The 18,202-nt window shown below is 42.9% G+C and overlaps 1 protein-coding gene across 1 annotated transcript in view; it reads right to left on the bottom strand.

The window, feature by feature from the left end:
• The window catches only part of cog2 (component of oligomeric golgi complex 2), a 76,270-nt gene that overhangs the window by 44,459 nt on the left and 13,609 nt on the right, over positions 1-18,202 (bottom strand). Inside the window, exons 5-7 of the mRNA XM_078541767.1 lie at positions 5,640-5,743; positions 2,758-2,866; positions 1,018-1,197 (exon numbers count right to left, since the gene is read on the bottom strand). Coding sequence (XP_078397893.1) covers positions 1,018-1,197; positions 2,758-2,866; positions 5,640-5,743 — 393 coding nt within the window. The remainder of the gene's footprint in view (positions 1-1,017; positions 1,198-2,757; positions 2,867-5,639; positions 5,744-18,202) is intronic.

Here is an 18,202-nt window from a genome sequence, read left to right as displayed (position 1 = left end):
TCAAGATACTGTCCATTGGATGAAACGTTAAACTGAGTCAGTCTGGGTCTTGTGTTCAAGCCCCTAGAGGAGAACTTTGACTCACAACCTTCTGTCTCAGAGGCAAGTGTGCTGCTCACTAGGCCACATTAGATTGGACAAACCCCAGTGTAAAAACATTAAATTTTTCAGCAGTGGCCACTAGCTGTTACTTCACACTCCAATGTTTTTACACAGGGGGTTATTAGGATCTTGGTAGAGACCTATAATATGTCCTCTCAAGTGAGCATGAAAGATGCGTCAGCCTCACTACCTCACTCCCCAATCCCCTTCCCTCCTTGCCGCCTCATTCCCCACCCTCTCTCCTCCTCCCTGCCTCATCTTTTCCCTCCCCGAGCCTATCCACTCTTCACCATTTCACAGCCCAAACTTCTCCCCTCAGCACCTCACTCCCCAACTCTTTCCCCATGCCTCTCTCCTCCTCCCCGTCATTCTGATCCTCTCCCCTCACTGCCTTGTTCCCTGATCCTCTCCCCTTCTAACAACTTAATTCCAATCCTCTCCTTTCACTACCTCACTCCCTGAGGTAGTCTCCTCACTGTGTTACCTAAGAATCAGAGATGGTCTTCTGTCCTCAATACCTCACCTCCTGTGATATTTTCCCCTTCACTCCAAGTTGCTCTTCCTTCCTCATTCCGAGGTGCTGTTTTCACCTCATCAGTTCACTCCGAGGTGATCTTGCATTTCACCAAATCAAGGCACTGTTCCCTGGTCACTATCTCATTATCTGAGGCAGTCGCCTTTCAATGCATTCTCTGTGCTCTCCTTTCCCTACTTTTACTCCTTGAAGCACCTCTACCCTCCTCACCACTTCACCACAACAGACAAATTTTGACTCCCCTCAGTGAATCTCATGCATCGCTCCTCGACACTGCAACTTTACTCAAACAGCAAAGAGGAGTTGAAAAAAAAAGTCAGATTCATGGTAAAATGTGAAATTCTTTCTAACTTACCTAGAACAACAATCCACTTACTCACCTCTTCCACATATGGTTTCACGAGCACCTGGCCAATCAGTGCTTCTGCATCTCTCGTTTTGTCTATGGTTGCATAAGTCCGTAAACAAGGACGTACAATCTCAACATTGGCAGTCTGCAGGCCTTCCAATAGCAGCCCTTCCAGTGACTGCTGAAGCATGGCTGTGATTCCAGCTATTCGCTGCAAACAGAGTTCAGTATACATGATGCGAATTGTGCTGGCATATACAAATACAGAATTAACTGGTGGGAGAGATGCAAAAACATTCTATAATGTAACTAAAAAGAGTTGAAATTAGAGAAGTACAGAGTTGCTTTTAGGATTGTCTTGCTGTCTTGTCATGAATTAGTGGAGTGCTCCTCCTTCTATTAACTTCAAAGCTCTGGTTAATCCTCATTTAGATTACTGTGTTTAGCTCTGGGCACCACACACCAGGAAGGATATATTGGCTTTGAACTGGGCGCAGCACTGATTCACCAGAATGTTCTTAGGGCTAAAAACTTTAAATTATGAGCACAGGTTGCATAGATCAAGCTTATATTCACTCGGGTATAGGAGGTAAAGGAGTGACCTAATTGAGATGTTTAACTTTATTATTTGATAGGGTAGAGAGAGAAACACTATTTCCTCTGGTTGGGGGAGTCCAGACAAGGGCGGGGGGGATAAGCTTAAAACTAGAGCTAGATCATTTAGGAGTGACATCAGTAAGCGCTTCTTCACACAACACGTCATGGAAATCTGGAACTCTTTCTCAAGACACGAGATGAGGTTTGGGGGAGTCAACTGGACATTTCAAGACTTGAGACTGATAGGATTTTGACAGGCAAGGGTTTTAATGGCTACGGAATCAAGGCGGATAGATGAAGCTAAGATGCAGATTGGCCATTGCCTACTGAATGGCGGAACAGGGTTGAACAGCTGAATGAGCTACTCCTGATCTCATTTTCCCCAATTCATTTCAAATAACAACACTAATACATCTCTATTCCAGATATACTAGCGAGCTTGGAGAAGCTGGCAGGTCCATCAGAAACAGTGCAGACCAGAAACAGACAAGAGTTAAATTCTACGAGACGCCTGAAACTCAGAGATCCCAGGATCCAGCACAACAATCTGGGATGAAAGTGACCCCGGTTCCTAGGTTTTAAAGTAATTGGGAAGTTCAGGGACAATTAGCAAGAACTGAAAATTAAGGACAGCAACAAAGTTCTGTGAGATTCCTTTATTACTCCAAGTGAGAGCGGAGCCTGTTTGTGACTGGCGATGGAGATTACCCTATACATAAGGTAGGTTACTGCATCCCATTAATCTGGGCCAGAGTGAATTACATCTCCATTGCCTAAAGCGGTCAGAGGATTCTTCTGGATCTCTGCTCCTTAATTGGCCTTGATTTTTCACCTGGCTTTTCACCTCTTCCAGGAAATCACATGGTTTCAGGTAGAGTGAGGAGTGCCTGAATTGTGATGCACAAGACATCGCAGTTGTGTGGGACAGGCTGGACAGATCAGAGGGTCTTTTCCTGTTTGTCATCACTTGTTTATCATCTATTATTGGATCTATTATTGCGACAAAGGCTTTGGGGGCAGATTGCAACTTCTGCATAAACCATTAGAGGCTCCTTATGACCAGTTTGCCTGCTTTTGTGATTAGTCTACAGAGTGCCCTTGTCTTTTTACACATTCATAATTTCTGTTGCAGAATCAGAACTGCAGCAAACCCAATAGCAAGGTGCACACTTACAGGTCTCACTTTGTCCAAAAGGGGCATTCCCTTGCTCTGCACAGCGTGAAAGTGTAATTGGTTAAATTCAGTCCCAATTCTTTCTAGCATCTGCCCGGCTAAGGAAGGACTGTAAAGAAAAAACACAAGTGAAAAGAAAACTAAACAATTTGTTGGTTCAGAGCATTTAAAAAGTCAACGACAACTGCAAAGATGTCGAGAGCCACTTCACACTGTCCATAAAGAAAATCCATCATAGCTGAGAGACCAGTCAAATCTGGATGCCTGATATGAACTATAGGTCAGTTCTCCCAAAATTTGGCTGTATGTATAAGCAACTTTCCAGAGAACAGAATTTAGGGTAGCAGGGCGGCAATATGTGGCACAGATCAACTACATATTTCCCTCGTCTCAGCAGCTTGCCAGAAAGAGCAGACTGAGGCAGAGGCAGGGGAGTTTGAAGGGCAGTCTTGGCCTTTTATGTAACTCCAAGCAGGATGTCACATACACTGCAATGCTGGGAGAAGCAGTGACAAAACCCTTAGCAGCTTCTTTTGGACAAGGGTGGATTTTTGAAATCAAGGTGAAGGACGTTATTGCTCAGGAATAGAACAGCCCTGGAATTAGTGACTGAAACACAGCGACTATGCTTGCATTTGGGAATAAATTAGATGATTTGGAAACAGGGTGGTCGTAAGGGATTAAGACTTATTTATATGTATTCCAAAATTCCTTCATCACACTATTGGGTTAACATTCCTTTAACCATCTAGGCCTAAGCTCTGGAATTCCTTCCTCAAACCTCTCAAATCCCTCTACTCCTCTGACTTTCCCTAAAACCCACCTTGTTGACCAAAATATGTCCTCCTTTGGTTCAGGGTTGTTTTTTTTATCTGACTATGCTTCTATAAAGAATTTTTGGATGGTTTTCTACATTAAAAGGCATGACTTAAATGCAAGCTGTTGTGGATAAATACTCGCAGTGACTCTTTAGGCTGAAAAGCTTGCTTCTGTGTTGTCATTTCTACGCAAATACTTGTAATCAAGTGCCAAACAGATTAGATGCAGCGTAAAACTCCCTCAACCATGTGTCTCAGTCTAATCTCAGAAGCAAATACATCCACCAATGCTTACACACACGATCCTTGTGGGGTACTGGAACCAGACCTGCCAATTTAACTTAGGGGACAGTTTAGTATTACTTCAAGCAGTGAGTTTGTAACCCTCAATTATATAAAAGCTCCAACCCAGCAAATCTATCAGCTACAATACTTTTTGGAATTTTTACCTCTTTACATATTAGTTAGGTTTAAACTTGTATTTTTTTAAAAACCTGTCTATAGTCAGGAACAGACAAGGAAAATCATAGTGGACAACAAAAACACAAGAGAATTTATAATGTTGCTAATTCTGCAGCTCATTTTCAAATAATTTGAAGGAAAAATTAAAATAAATTGAGAAATGTTTTCTACATCAAGAGGAGGTACACTCTTACACTTGTGAATGGTAGGCTGTTACACAGTGATACAATCCTACTCATGCACAATGGGAAATTCTACAGAAGCTCAGGCTGCAACATCTCCCTGAAGCTAATGGAGTGGGTCCCATTTATCAAATTCCAGCCCAGGCTTCTGAAACATACTGTGATGTCAGCGTAAAAACATTATCAAGAGCTATTCAAAGGCATACTAAAGATGTAGGGACAGGAGGAGGCCATTTCCCATCTCGAACTGGATTGCCCCAGTGTCTCCAGGGTTGAAGTTTAATCTCTTGGATATCACAAAACCTGTGTGAAAAATCACAGTGGCATTGAAAAAAAACTGTGTGTTTCCCCCCTCCCTTTTTTGTACAATAATGCTTATTAGTTACAGAAATATTGGAAATGGAGAAAAATGGCTGTTTGACCAGCATGGCCATTGGAAGTGGGAAATCATGATAAAACCCCCAAGAATACATTCAGCAAAGTTGGCAACCACTCACTTAACTGTTCAATTTGATCATGGCTGATATGCGTGTTTAGTTTAACCCTATTACTGTTAATCATCAATGTGTTTATTAGAAACCTTATTTTGAGGCTGAATCAAAATACTATATTTAAAAAAGAATCACAAATTTTCAAAAATATATTTTGATCGATCTGATTGCTTTTCCTCTTTCTAATAAATTTGCACACAATCCAATTTAAATTATTTGTATATCAGCTGGAAGAAATTTGCATTTGTCAACCCAGAAACAATCCATTCAGCCCAACTGGTCTATGCCAGTGTTTATGATCCACATTGGTCTCCTCTCATCCCCCTTCATCTCACTCTATCAGCATTTCCTTCTATTTCATGTGTTTATCTAGCTTCTCTTTAAATGCAACTATGTTACCCGCCTCAACCACTCCTTGTGATAGCGAGTTGCATATTCTCACCCCTTGCTCAATAAAGAAGTTTCTACTGAATTCTGTATTGACTTTATCAATGACTTTTATATTCATGACCCCTTGTTCTGATCTCCCCTCTCATGTGGAACCATCTCTACGCCTAATTCCTCTAGGCAGGTTTTTATATATCTCCAACTCAAAAAAGGGCAAAAGGGAACAAGGAGCCACAGCTTCCATTTTAAAAATCCCAGTGACTAATTTTTGGCCCATTCTCCGCAAGACAAACAAGATTTCATCAATAAAAAGGGAGAACCGTTATGGTTGACAATCACTAACTTCACTCTCATTTTTATTGTCAATAACTCTGGATCAAGGGAGAGCTGTCACTCTATCCATTAGGCTGGGTTGTACCTCAACAACCAGCTGCTCCCTCATGCTGTCCTCAAGTCACAAGGGGGTGTAGTCTTACTTTGGATGCACAGCAGGTGAATGCTTAGTTGTGATGTTTCAAAAATGCAGAGAATCCAACACTTACCCACTTGTTTCTAAGGGTGAAGCCTCTTTGGAAGACTGAGAGTGAAGAATCTTTTCAATTTTCTCCACTGATCGGATTACTTGAAGTAGTCTCAACACACACATCTGCAAGGGCACAAATGTATAAAACAGGGGCGTTTATGACTGTCAGTTTACTTGATGCCTTCAACTCTAATAATAAAGCACTGGCTTTTGTATTCTCATATCAACACACAGCTTCAATACACAGGTTTAGCTCACTGGGGTTCTCATTTGCTTCCCCACAAATGACAGGTGAAATGCTTAGATATTACCATAAATTCAGCAACTGCATCCATGCTGGTTCTGATGTGCAACTGACTTCCAGGGATGGGTTTACTTGAAAATAGGTCTGACGTAGATTGATGATGAAATCGCCAAGGATACATTCTGCAAAGTTGGCAACCAATCCTTTGAGCTGCTCAATTTGATCATGGCTGACCTGTGTGATTAGTTTAACCCTATTACTGTGAATCATCAATGTTTTTATTAGAAACCTTATTTTAAGGATGTATTTGAATACAAAAAATATTTTAGTTAATCTGATTGCTTTTCCTTCTTTCTAATAAATTTACAGAAACTATGGGCAGAATTTTTCTGTCACTGAGCTGGGGGCGGGGCCTGCTCGCTGACGTGAAAATGATGCGGGATGACGTTGGAGGGAACCCCCAACGTCATCCCGCCCCATTTAAATATTCAGGAAGGCGGGCGGACAGCGAAATCAGCTGTCCGCCTGCCAACCTGTCAATGGCCAATTGAGGCCATTGACAGGATAATTAAATCAATTAAAGGCCCTGCCCATCCAACCTTAAGGCTGGCGGGCAGGCCAGGAGCCCCAACAGGCTTCTGAAAAAACATGAAACCTCATCCATCGGCGGGATGAGGTTTCATGTCTGTTCTTAAAAAGTTTAATAAAGTTTCTGTGCTTTTTATTAACATGTCCCATCTCGTGTGACATTGTCACATGAGGGGGACATGTAATAATTTTTTTATTTTTCTATTTTTGAAGTTTACAAACGTTTCACCGATCTTCCTGAGACGGTACTGGCAGCTGGGGAATCCCCCCCGCTCGCACAGGAAGTGCATAGCGCTTCCCGTCGGGCGGCCTGCTGAGCGGGCCTTAATTGGCCCGCCCACTTAAGATGGCGGCAGGGCCCATTTCAGCGGCGGCGATCGGCTGCCAGCCCACCACCGAGCCGGTGGGGCCCGCCCACCCATCAAGAGCAAAATTCTGCCCTATATATATTTGCAGCTGGAGGTTACATACATATCCAATTCATGTTTGATCTACTGGTGTAAACAATATTTCTAATCTCAAGGATCCAGAGGTTGATTCTAATCTTGGCAGAAGTAAAAGAAAATTAAGTGTATTTTATTGTGCGTGACAGATTGCTACACGCACACAGCTGCAGCCATTCCAAACTAACAGTGATGGTTCAGTGGATAACATGCTGGCCTTGCAGTCAGAAGGTTGTGGATTCAGGCCTTAGTCCAGGACATAAGCAAAAATCCAGGGAAACAATCCAGTGCAGTACTGAGGGAGTGCTACATTGTTAGAGATGCTGTCTTTTGGGTGAGATCTTAAACCTTTCAGGTGAGCTTAAAAGATCTCACAGCAACATTTTGAAGAAGGGGTGCGGAATTTTTCCCAGTATTCTGTTGAATATATATCCTTCAATTGATATCACTGAAAAAAAATTACCTGGTCATTATCATGTTGGTGTTTGGAGCTTACTGTGCATCAATTGGCTTTATGTTTCCTATATTACAACAGTGCCACGTCTTCAATACCACTTCATTGGCTATAAAGTACTTTGGGGGCAACCTGAGGTTGAGAAAGGTGCTATAAAAATACAAGTCTTTCTCTCAATTATTTTTTTTACATGCAGACTCAAAGCAATGTCAAATATAAATGGACCATCCAAACTCCTCTGGGAGGTTATTCATAAAAATAATGGCGGACCAGTTTTATAGAAACTCGGTGAGAGTTATAAGTCTTATTGAGGTAGCTGAAAACTTATTTCCAGTGTTGATATACATCAAATTTTTCCAGATTTGTTTCTCGACTTCACTATTTTAGATGCAGATGAAACAATAACATTAAGTTGTAACCCTGAATCCTGCGTGCCCAAGGCTGCAGTTATACTGTGTGTAATGTATGACTGCTGCTTGACCTCGGTTGAGTCAGTACCTCACATTTTGACCTGATAGCAGCATACTAGGAATGGAAGTACTGCAAAACTGGAGACCAGCGGCCATTACGCGATTAGATTTGATATGGTCTGGGAGAAACAGGAAGTCTTAAAACCAATATATATATAGGGTTTAAAGGTCAAACTCCAAGGGAATGAGAGAAGAGCTTAAAACGTAGAATCATAAAACACAAGAGGCCATTCATACCATTGTGACTGTGCCAGCTCTTTGAAAGCTTTACAATTAGTCCCATTTCCAAGCTCTCTCCTCACAGCCCTACAACTTTTTTTTTCTTTTACCAATATATATCTAATTTCCTTTTGAAAGTTGCTATTGAATATGCCTCTACCAGCTTTTCAGGCAGTGCATTCCAGATCACAACAACTCACTATGGAACCTCTAGTACTATTGCCAGTGACAATCTATATCCTCTGGTTACTAACCCCTCTGCCAATGGAAATAGTTTTTGCTTATTTACTCTATCAAAACCCCCTATAACTGTTTGATAAAGGACCACATAAAAGGCTGGTTAACAAAATTGAGGCTTATGGAACAGGAGGGTCAGTGTCCAATTGGTTAAAAATTAGCTTAATGATAGAAGCAGCAAGTCATGATAGATGGTTATTTTTGGACTGGAGGGTAGTAGATGGTGGTGTTCCCCAAGGGTCAGTGCTAGGACCGCTGCTTTTTTTGCTATGTATAACTGACTTGGATCTTGGAATACAGAGTAAAATGTCAAAATTTTCCGATGATAACAAACTTGGAATGGCGGCAAACAGGGAGGATGATACGAATCGCCTGCAATAAGACAAAAAATAGGCTAGTAGAATGAGTAGACAAGCGGCAGATGGAATTTATTAGCCAAGTGTGAGTGATGCATTTTGGCAGAAGGGAGAGGGAGAGGCAATGTAGATTCAACGGCACAGTTCTAAAGAACGAGCAGGGACAGGTAACCTGGGGATTCATATGCATAAGTCTTTGAAGGTGGCCGGACATATTGAGAATGTGATTAGCAAAGCATGTGGCATCTTGGGCTTCATAAAGCTGACTTCATGACTACAAAAACAGGCAAGTTATGATAAACCTTTATAAAGCTTTGGTTAGGCCCCAGCTACAATATTGCATCCACTTCTGGTTACCCCACACTTCAGGAAAGATGTCCTTGAGGGTCCTTGAAAGGATGCAGAGGAGATTTACTAGTATAGTTTCAGGATGGGGCTTTTAGTTACAAGATTAGGTTGGAAAGTCTGGGGCTTTTCTCATGGGGAAAAGGAGGTTCAGAGGAGATTTGATAGAAGTGTACAAGATTATGACAGGCTTAGATAATGAGGACTGGGAAAAACTCTTCCCATTAGCTGATGGCTGAAGTACTAGGAGACACATATTAAAGATTTTGGGCAAGAGATGCAGGGCGAATGTGAGGAAGAACTTTTTTAAAGCAGTGAGTGGCAACGACCTGCAACTTGCTGCCCATGAGGGTGGTGGAAGTGGAAACAATCAATGATTTCAAAAGGAGATTGAATCGACACTTGAAGGAAATAAACTGGCAAGGCTACAGGGATGGAGTGGGGCTGACTTGATTAATCTACATAGGAACGGCAGATTCAATGGGCCATATGGCCTCCTTCTAAACCATAAATGACTCTATGACTCCAATTTTAAAGCACCTGTATTAAATCTCTTCTTAACCTTCTCTGCTCTAAAGAGAACACCCTAACTTCTCCAGTCTTAATTTTTAGGTGGATAGGAAAGTGCATACTCATTGCAAGAATGATGTTAGTCTTTGAAAATGCAGAGTGGACTGTCCCAGGGATCAATCCTGAAGTCCCTCACTGTTTTCAATCTGCATAAACCTGTTGAATTCATGGACACGATGCAAATTGACCAAATCTGCAGATGGTACTGCAGTCAGCATATGGTCAAGGTTGACACAGCAGCCAAGGAGAACTGAGAAAAAAAATTGCAAGTAGATGGAAACAGGCCACAAATGAAATTCAATACAGGTAAAAATGCAAGTTAAAGTTAAAAATACTGTAGATACTGGAAATTTGAATCAAAAAGAGAAAATGCTATCAGCACTCAGCAGCTAAGGCAACATCACTGGAGAGAAGAGATAAATTAAATATCTGATTTCAAAGAATTTCAAAAATTATGCTTCAAATTTCCATCTCTCCCTCTGCAACTCTGGGATAGACTTTCCATTGACATCTATTACAAGTTCACTGACTCACGCGTACCTGGATTATACTTCTCCCCACCCTGCTTCCTGCAAGGATTCCATTTCTGTCTCTGTGTTCTCCATCTATCACTCTGACGATAACACCTTCCATTTCACAGGTTCTGAAATGTCCTCTTTCTTCAACTGAGTATTCCCCTTCAACCATCACAGTCAGGATACTCAATCAGGTCTATCCCATTTCCAGTGCTTCTGCCCTCACTCCTTTCCATCATCGTCCTCTCACAATTGCGAGATGGGGTCCCTGGTCCTCACCTTCCACTCCCAGTAGTTTTCACATTCAAAAGCTCATCTTCCACTAGTTTCCATACAATTCTACCAAACACACCTTCCCTCCCTCATCCCTCTGCTTTCCAAAGGGACCTTTTAGCTGTAGACACTCTGGTCCATCACCTCCTCTCCCATCTCATGGCATCTTCCCATTCAAGTATAGGAAATGCAAGACCAACCTTTTAACCCCTTCTCATGACACTACCCAGGGACCCAAAATATTCTTTCTGAATATGCATACTTCCTCTAAACAAGCATGCTGCATTCTCTGCCCTAAGGTTTCTTTCGTATTGGTGAGACCAAGTACAGATTAGGTGCCCGAGTTGCTCAACCTCCAAATTTTGTCCATAAGTGTCAAATAAAAAGGATGAACACACAAAAACCTGGACAACATTAAAATCAGCTAAATGGTTACACCACCGTTGAGAATCCTCCTAGTAATCCAGTTTGTACAAATATGTTTTAATCTTCTTGTACCAAAACGGCATGCCAACATTGGAAGATGGAAAAATAAACTTCTTTTTCTTTAAGATCAGTTGTGAAGCTAGAAAGCAATGAGCTACTGAGTCACCAGATACAGATTGGGACCCACCACTAATGGCAACAAGTGTTGTATAAGTGGATTGCAGGGATTTAATCACAGAATCAGAATCACAGAATTTTAATGGCACAGAAGGAGGCCATTCGGCCCATCGTGTCTGCACCGGCTCTCCAAATCAGCATTATGACCTAGTGCCATTGCCCTGCCTTTACCCCGTACCCCTGCCCATTGTTTCTATTCAAACAATCATCTAATGCCCTCTTGAATGCCTCGATTGAACCTGCCTCCACCACACTCCCAAGTAGTGCATTCCAGACCTGAACCATCTGTTGTGTGAAAAAGTTTCTTCTCACGTCACATTTGCTTCTTTTGCAAATCACTTTAAATCTGTGCCCTCTTGTTCTTGATCCTTTTATAAGCAGGAACAGCTTCTCCCTATCTACTCTGTCCAGCCCCCTCATGATTTTAAACATCTCTATCAAATCTCCTCTTAGCTTTCTTCTCTCTAAGGAGAACAGTCCCAACCTCTTCAATCTATCTTCGTAACTGAAGTTTCTCATCCCTGAAACCATTCTTGTAAAACTCTTCTGCACACTCTCCAATGTGTTCACATCCTCCCTATAATGTGATGTCCAGAACTGTATACAATACTCCAGCTGAGGTTTAATGAGTGTCTTATGTAAATTCAGCTTAAGCAGGAACCAAGAATCAATACTCATCCTGTTATCATGCTACCAGCAATGTTTATTTTCAACTGCCTGCAAAATTTTAAGAGGAAGGTGGCTCAGGTGCAGGAAAGAGAGCAGTCTGCTAGTCTCTGCATTAATGAGCAGAAGGCAAAATCAGATTGTTGTAACCTTGAAGTTCAGAATGTGGATTTGGAGAATGGGTGTCACTGTAGCAAACTGAAACATGTCAAGGAGAATAAACTCAAACTCAGCATCATACAATGGGATTGAGATTTAAACAGCTAATTCAAAACATGATTGCCACATGGTGTCTCTACTCACAGAGCCATTGTCACAGGACTGTCATGCCCCCACTCACAGTGATGCTGTCACAGGACCATCATTTCGCACTCTCAGGGTGATCATATCAAACATATGGTTTAGTAGCACGAGAAGGCCATTCAGTCCCTGGAGCTTGCACTGCCATGCAATCAGATCCTGGATGATCTGTAACCTTCCGCCTACCCCCAATAACATTTCACCCCCCCTTGTTTATCAACAATCTATCTACCTCTGCCTTAAAAATATTCAAACATTCTGCCTCTACCGCCTTTTGAGGAAGAGTGTTCCAAAGACTCATGACACTCTGAAAGAAAAAATTTCTCCTCATCTCTGTCCTAAATGGGTGACCCCTTATTTTTAATCAGTGCCCACTAGTTCTAGATTCTCCCACAAGAGGAAACATCCTCTCCACATCCACCCTGTCAAGACCCTCCCAGGATCTTAAAGGTTTCGATCAAGTCGCCTTTTAGTCTTCTAAACTCCAGTGGATACAAGCCTAGTCTGTCCAACCATTCCTCATAAGACAACCTGCCCATTTCTGGTATTAGTATGGTAAACCTTCCCTGAGCTGCTTCCAATGCATTTACATCATTCCTTAAATAAGGAGGCCAATACTGTACACAGTGTTCCAGATGTGGTCTCACCAGTGTCCTGTACAAATGAAGCATAACCTCCCTACTTGTATATTCAATTCCCCTCGAATAACCGGTAACATTCTATTAGCTTTTCTAATTACTTGTTGTACCAGCATATGAGCCTTTTGTGATTCATGCACTAGGACATCCCGATCCCTCTGAATCTCAGAGCTCTGCAACCTCTCACCATTTAGTTAATATGCTTCATTTTTAATCTTCCTACCAAAATGGACATTCACAAAATTCACATTTTCCCACATTATGCTACATTTGCCAGATCTTTGCCCACTCACTTAACCTATCTATATCCCTTTGTAGAATCCTTATCTCCTCTTCACAACTTATTTTCCAACCTATCTTTGTGTCATTAACAAATTTAGCAACCATACCTTTGGTCCCTTCATCCAAATCATTGATATAAATTGCAAAAAGTTGAGGCCACAGCACTGATCCCTTTGGTGCACCACTCATGACATCCTGCCAACCAGAAAAAAAAACATTTATGCCTACTCTCTGTTTCCTGTTTAGCTAGCCAATTTTCCACCCATGCAATATGTTACCACCTACAACATGAGTTTTTATTTTCTGCAATAACCTTTGATCATCAAACCTTATGAAATGCCTTCTGGAAATCTAAGTACAGTACATCCACTGGTTCTCCCTTATCGACAGCACATGTGACTACTTCAAAGAACTCCAATAAATTGCTTAAACATGATATCCCACTCAGTGATACTGTCACAGGGTGATTTTTAAAAATCCATTCATGGGATGTGGGCATCGCTGGCTAAGCCAGCATTTATTGTCCATCCCTACTTGCCCTTGAAGTTGGTGATGAGTTGCCTTCTTGTAGATGGTACACACTGCTGCCACTGTGAGTTCGTGGTGGAAGGAGAGAATGTTTGTGGATAGGGTGCCAATCAAGTGGGCTGCTTAGTCCTCGATGGTGTCAAGCTTCTTCAGTGTTGTTGGAGCAAGTGCTGTTGGAGCTGCACTCAGAGTGGATGATCCATCTGGACCTCCTCCAGGGATTCCCAGCATCACAGCATCAGCCAATTCCATTCACTCTACATGATATCAAGAAACATCTGAAGGCACTTCTGGCTGAAGATTGATGCAAAAGCTTCAGCCGTATCTTTTGCACTGTTGTGTTGGACTCCCCATCATTAAGGATTCATTAAGGATGGCGATATTTGTAGAGCCTCCTTCTCCAGTGAGTTGTTTAATTGTCCTCCACCATTCTTGACTGGATGTGGTAGGTTTGCAGAGCTTAGGTCTGATCTAAGATAAAAGCAAAATACTGCGGATGCTGGAAATTTTAGATCTGATCTGTTGGTTGTAGAATCACTTAGCTCTGTCTCGCTTGCTGCTTATGCTGTTTGGCATGCAAGTAGTCCTGTGCTGTAGCTCTACCAGGTTGACACTTCATTTTTAGGTATGCCTGCTGCTGCTTCTGGCTTGCCCTCCTGCACTCTTCATTGAACCAGGGTTGATCCCCTGGCTTGGTGGCAATGGTAGAGTGGGGGAGATGCCAGGCCATGAGGTTACAGATTGTGTTCAAGTACAACTCTGCTGTTGATGGCCCACAATGCCTCATAGTTGCCCAATCTTGAGCTGCTACATCTGTTCAAAATCTATCCCATTTAGCACAGTGGTGGTGCCACACAACATGATTGAGGCTATCTTCAATGTGAAGACGGGGCTTTGTCTCCACAAGGGCTATTCGGTGGTCACTCCTACTAACACTGACATGGACAGATGCATCTGTGGCAGGCAGGTTGGTGAGGATGAGGTCAAGTATGTTTTTCCCTCTTGTCGGTGCCCTCACCACCTGCCGCAGACCCAGTCTAGCAACTATGTCCTTTAGGACTTGGCCAGCAGTGGTGCTACCGAGCCATTCTTGTTGATGGACGTTGAAGTCCCCCATCCAGAGTACCAGAGTGCATTCAGCACCCTTGCCATCCTTAGTGCTTCCTCCAAGTGGTGTCCAACATGGAGGAGTACTGATTCATCAGCTGGGAGGAGGGGGGTGTGGGGGGCACTCCATGGTAATCCTCAGGAGACTTCCTTGCTCATGTTTTACCTGATGCCATGAGGCTTCAGGGGGTCAGGAGTCAATGTTGAGGACTCCCAGGGCAACTCCCTCCCGACTATATACCACAGTGCCAGCAGGGACAGGACAATTCCAGGAATGGTGATGGGGGTGTCTGGAACATTGTCTGGAAGGTATGTTTCTACGAGTATGACTATGTCAGGCCATTGTTTAACTAGTCTGTGAGACAGCTCTCCCAATTTTGGCACAAGCCCCCAAGGAGGACTTTGCAGGGTCGACAGCGCTGAGTTTGCTGTTGTTGTTTCTGGTGCCTAGGTCAATGCGAGGTGGTCCGTCTGGTTCCATTCCTTTTAGGCTTTTTAGCGATTGATACAAATGATTTGCTTGCTTTCAGAGGGCAATTAAGAGTCAACCACATTGCTGTGGGTAAGGAGTCGCAAGTAGGCCTGAACAAGTAAGGATGGCATATTTCCTTAAAGGACATTAGTGAACCAGATGGGTTTTTACAATGGTTTCATGGTCATCATTAGACTTTTAATGCCAGATTTTTGTTGATTTCAAATTTCACCAACTGCTGTGGTGGGATTTAAACCCGGGTCCCCAGCGGATTACCCTGGGTCTCTGGATTACTAGTCCAGCGACCATACCACTACGCCACCACCTCTCTCGATTATATGTGATTGAAATGCAATCATGTACCAAAGGTCCTAACTGCCTTGCCATAGTCATGCCATGAGGCATAGGCTAGGGGCAGCCATGTTACATTCAGTTCCAATAAAGACATTGTACTAGAAGCACTGTACTCTTTGAGCTCGTAACATGGTGTTGGAAGTAGAGCTGAGATTGAGCTTTGAAGAGCCAGAGAAAGGCCACAACCACGGAAATAGGAACACAGAAATGATCAGAGCTGCAGAAAGCTACTAAAAAAGCCATTGAAAGCCACTGCAAAGGAAAGCAAACACACTGGGTGAGGCAAAATGGCTGTTAATTTTCCTCTCCCAGATCCTGTAAAATGAAAGGTGATATGCAGCAAAACTGGCATTTTCCCCACTTGCAATGGCAAAACTACAAGGTCGCAACAGATTTAATTGACAAGCTGGAGCTAATGTGAATAGCAACACTTTGAACATTGTTGGGGAGAGACTGCTTTAAATTGTATTCCACCCTAAATCTCTCTGAAGAACAGAAAAAACAGACATAAGCAAAAGCTACTCATCTCAGCCGGAGTAAGTCTAAAGCTTGGACTGGTAACTCTAAATGTGCCAAAAGAGACTTGCAACGCGTCGCAGCACGCTGAACCACTGATCGCTGAACCGATCCTAGAGGAGTTCAAAGATGTGTTTACAGGGTTTGGATGTCTTCCAGGTGAATATCATCGCGAAGTAGATGAAAATGTAAGGCCAATTTAGCATCTGCTGAGAACAGTTCCAGCTGCTCTCAAGTCAAGCCTAAAAAACAAGGTAGAAGGGCTGGAAAAGAAGGGAGTAATCAAGTCAGAACGAACTCCTACAGACTGGATTAGCAGCATGGTAGCTGTGAAACAAACTGGAAAGCTGAGTGTATGCTTAGACCCAAAGGATCTAAATAAGGCACTGAAGAGATCTCACTATGCCATGCCAAACATTGAAGGAATTTTGTCACAACTTGCCAAGGCAAAGATCTTTACTACCCTAGGTGTGAAGGATGATTACTAGCAGGTGAAGCTGGATGAAAGCAGCAGTTTTCTCACTACAGACTGGATGCCATTCAGGAGATAAAGATGGTTGCGCACGCTGTTTGGCATTTCCACGACTCCAGAAGAGTATCAACACTGACAGCATTAGATAGTCAGTGTTCTTCCCGAAGTGGAATCCATAGTGGATGTGGAGACAATGGGAGAAGCCATTGCTGATCACAATCAGAATCTAGTGTGACTGCTAGAGAGACCTCGCAAGAGGAACCAGATGTTGATCAAAAAGAAATTGTAATTGAAGATGCCTGAAGTCAAGTACATAGGTCATGTACTGACAGCAAAAGGTCTTCACCCAGATCCTGATAAGGTGAGAGCTGTAGCAGCAATGCAGTGACTGACAGACATGAAAGCAGTGCAACGATTTGTTGGATTCATGAACTATCTAGCAAGATTTTTGCCTAATTTGTGAACCATTACGCCAGCTCACTCCCAAGGATGTGCAGTGGTGTTGGGGCACAAACAAGAAGCAATATTTACTAACATCAAACAACTAGTGATGACAACACCAGTGCTGACGCACCATGATGTCAATGATGAAGTCACCTTGCAGCGTGGCGCCAGCGAGCTTGGAGCAACCCTAATGCAGCAAGGACAACAAGCTGCATTTGCATCCAAGGAGTAAACTCAAACTGAATGATGCTACACTCAGATCGAGAAGAAGTGCATGACTATCTTCTTTGTTTGTGACCGTTTTCACCAATACCTGCTTGGGAGAGACCAAGTGACAGTGGAATCCGACCACAAGCCACTTCAAAGCACTTTTCTCAAACCGCTACTATCTGCTCCCAAGTGTCTACAAAGAATGTTACTTTGCTTACAGAGACATCATCTGGACATGACATACAAGCAAGGGACACAGATGTACATTGCAGACATACTGCCGAGAGCAGCACTGCCTATGAAGAAAATTGAGGATGCTGAAACAGAACGTGAAATCTTCCAGACTCAACGTGAAGCAGCAGCTCGACATGTTCTAGAAGTCATTAATACTGCAGAGGCATTGAGTCTGGCAAACAAGCACCTTGCTCAAATCAAGCAAACTACCCAACAAGGTGGAGCTCTCCAAGTGCTGCAACAGGTAGTGATGAAAGGATGGCCGAAGAGTATCAAGAACACACCTGTGGTCATAAGAGCATATCGGGTATACAGAAATGAAATGACAGCCCAAGATGGCATCTTGCACAAAGGAAATAGAGTCATTATCCCTAAGGAGATGAGAGGAGAGATGCTGAAGCAAGAAAAGTGCTCTGCTGGCTAAACGTGAACAATGAAATTTAAGACCACATCAGTGGTCAGTGTGGTGCTGGTGACGAGTACCAAGCTAAGCAAGCTAGAGAGCCGCTGATGACACATGACATCCCAGGCAGACTTTGGGTGAAGCTGGAAGTAGGCTTCTTCACTCTAGCAGGAACTGATAATCTTATCACCGTAGACTACTATTCTGACTAGTGGGAGTTAGGCCAGCTGACTTCAATGACTTCCGGTGAGATTGTAGAATGCTTGAAAGCACACTACAGTTATTACGGCATTCCAGACATTGTGATGAGCGACAATGGCCCTCGGTTCACGAGTGAAGAATTCAGCCACTTCACAAAGGATTGGGAAATTCAACACTATACATCATCTCTGCACTATCTCCTGTTGAATGGAAAGGCTGAGGTGGCAGTGAAAATCACTAAAGGAATCATCAGGAAATCTAGCAAATCTGACACAGATATATACAAGGTAATCCTTGAGCGAAGAAACACACCAACTGAAGCCATGGAAAATAGTCCCGTCCAAAGTCTAATGTCACGCGCACCCAAACTGCTCTTCAAATAGCAAAATAGCTACTGAAGCCAGAAATAATAACAGACATGAGCGAAAAAATCAAGGT

The sequence above is a fragment of the Cetorhinus maximus genome, chromosome 5, assembly GCF_964194155.1.
Source record: "Cetorhinus maximus chromosome 5, sCetMax3.hap1.1, whole genome shotgun sequence".
NCBI lineage: Eukaryota > Metazoa > Chordata > Chondrichthyes > Lamniformes > Cetorhinidae > Cetorhinus > Cetorhinus maximus.
The sequence above is the reverse complement of the archived record's forward strand: the minus strand, read 5'-3'. Positions and strand labels throughout refer to the sequence as shown.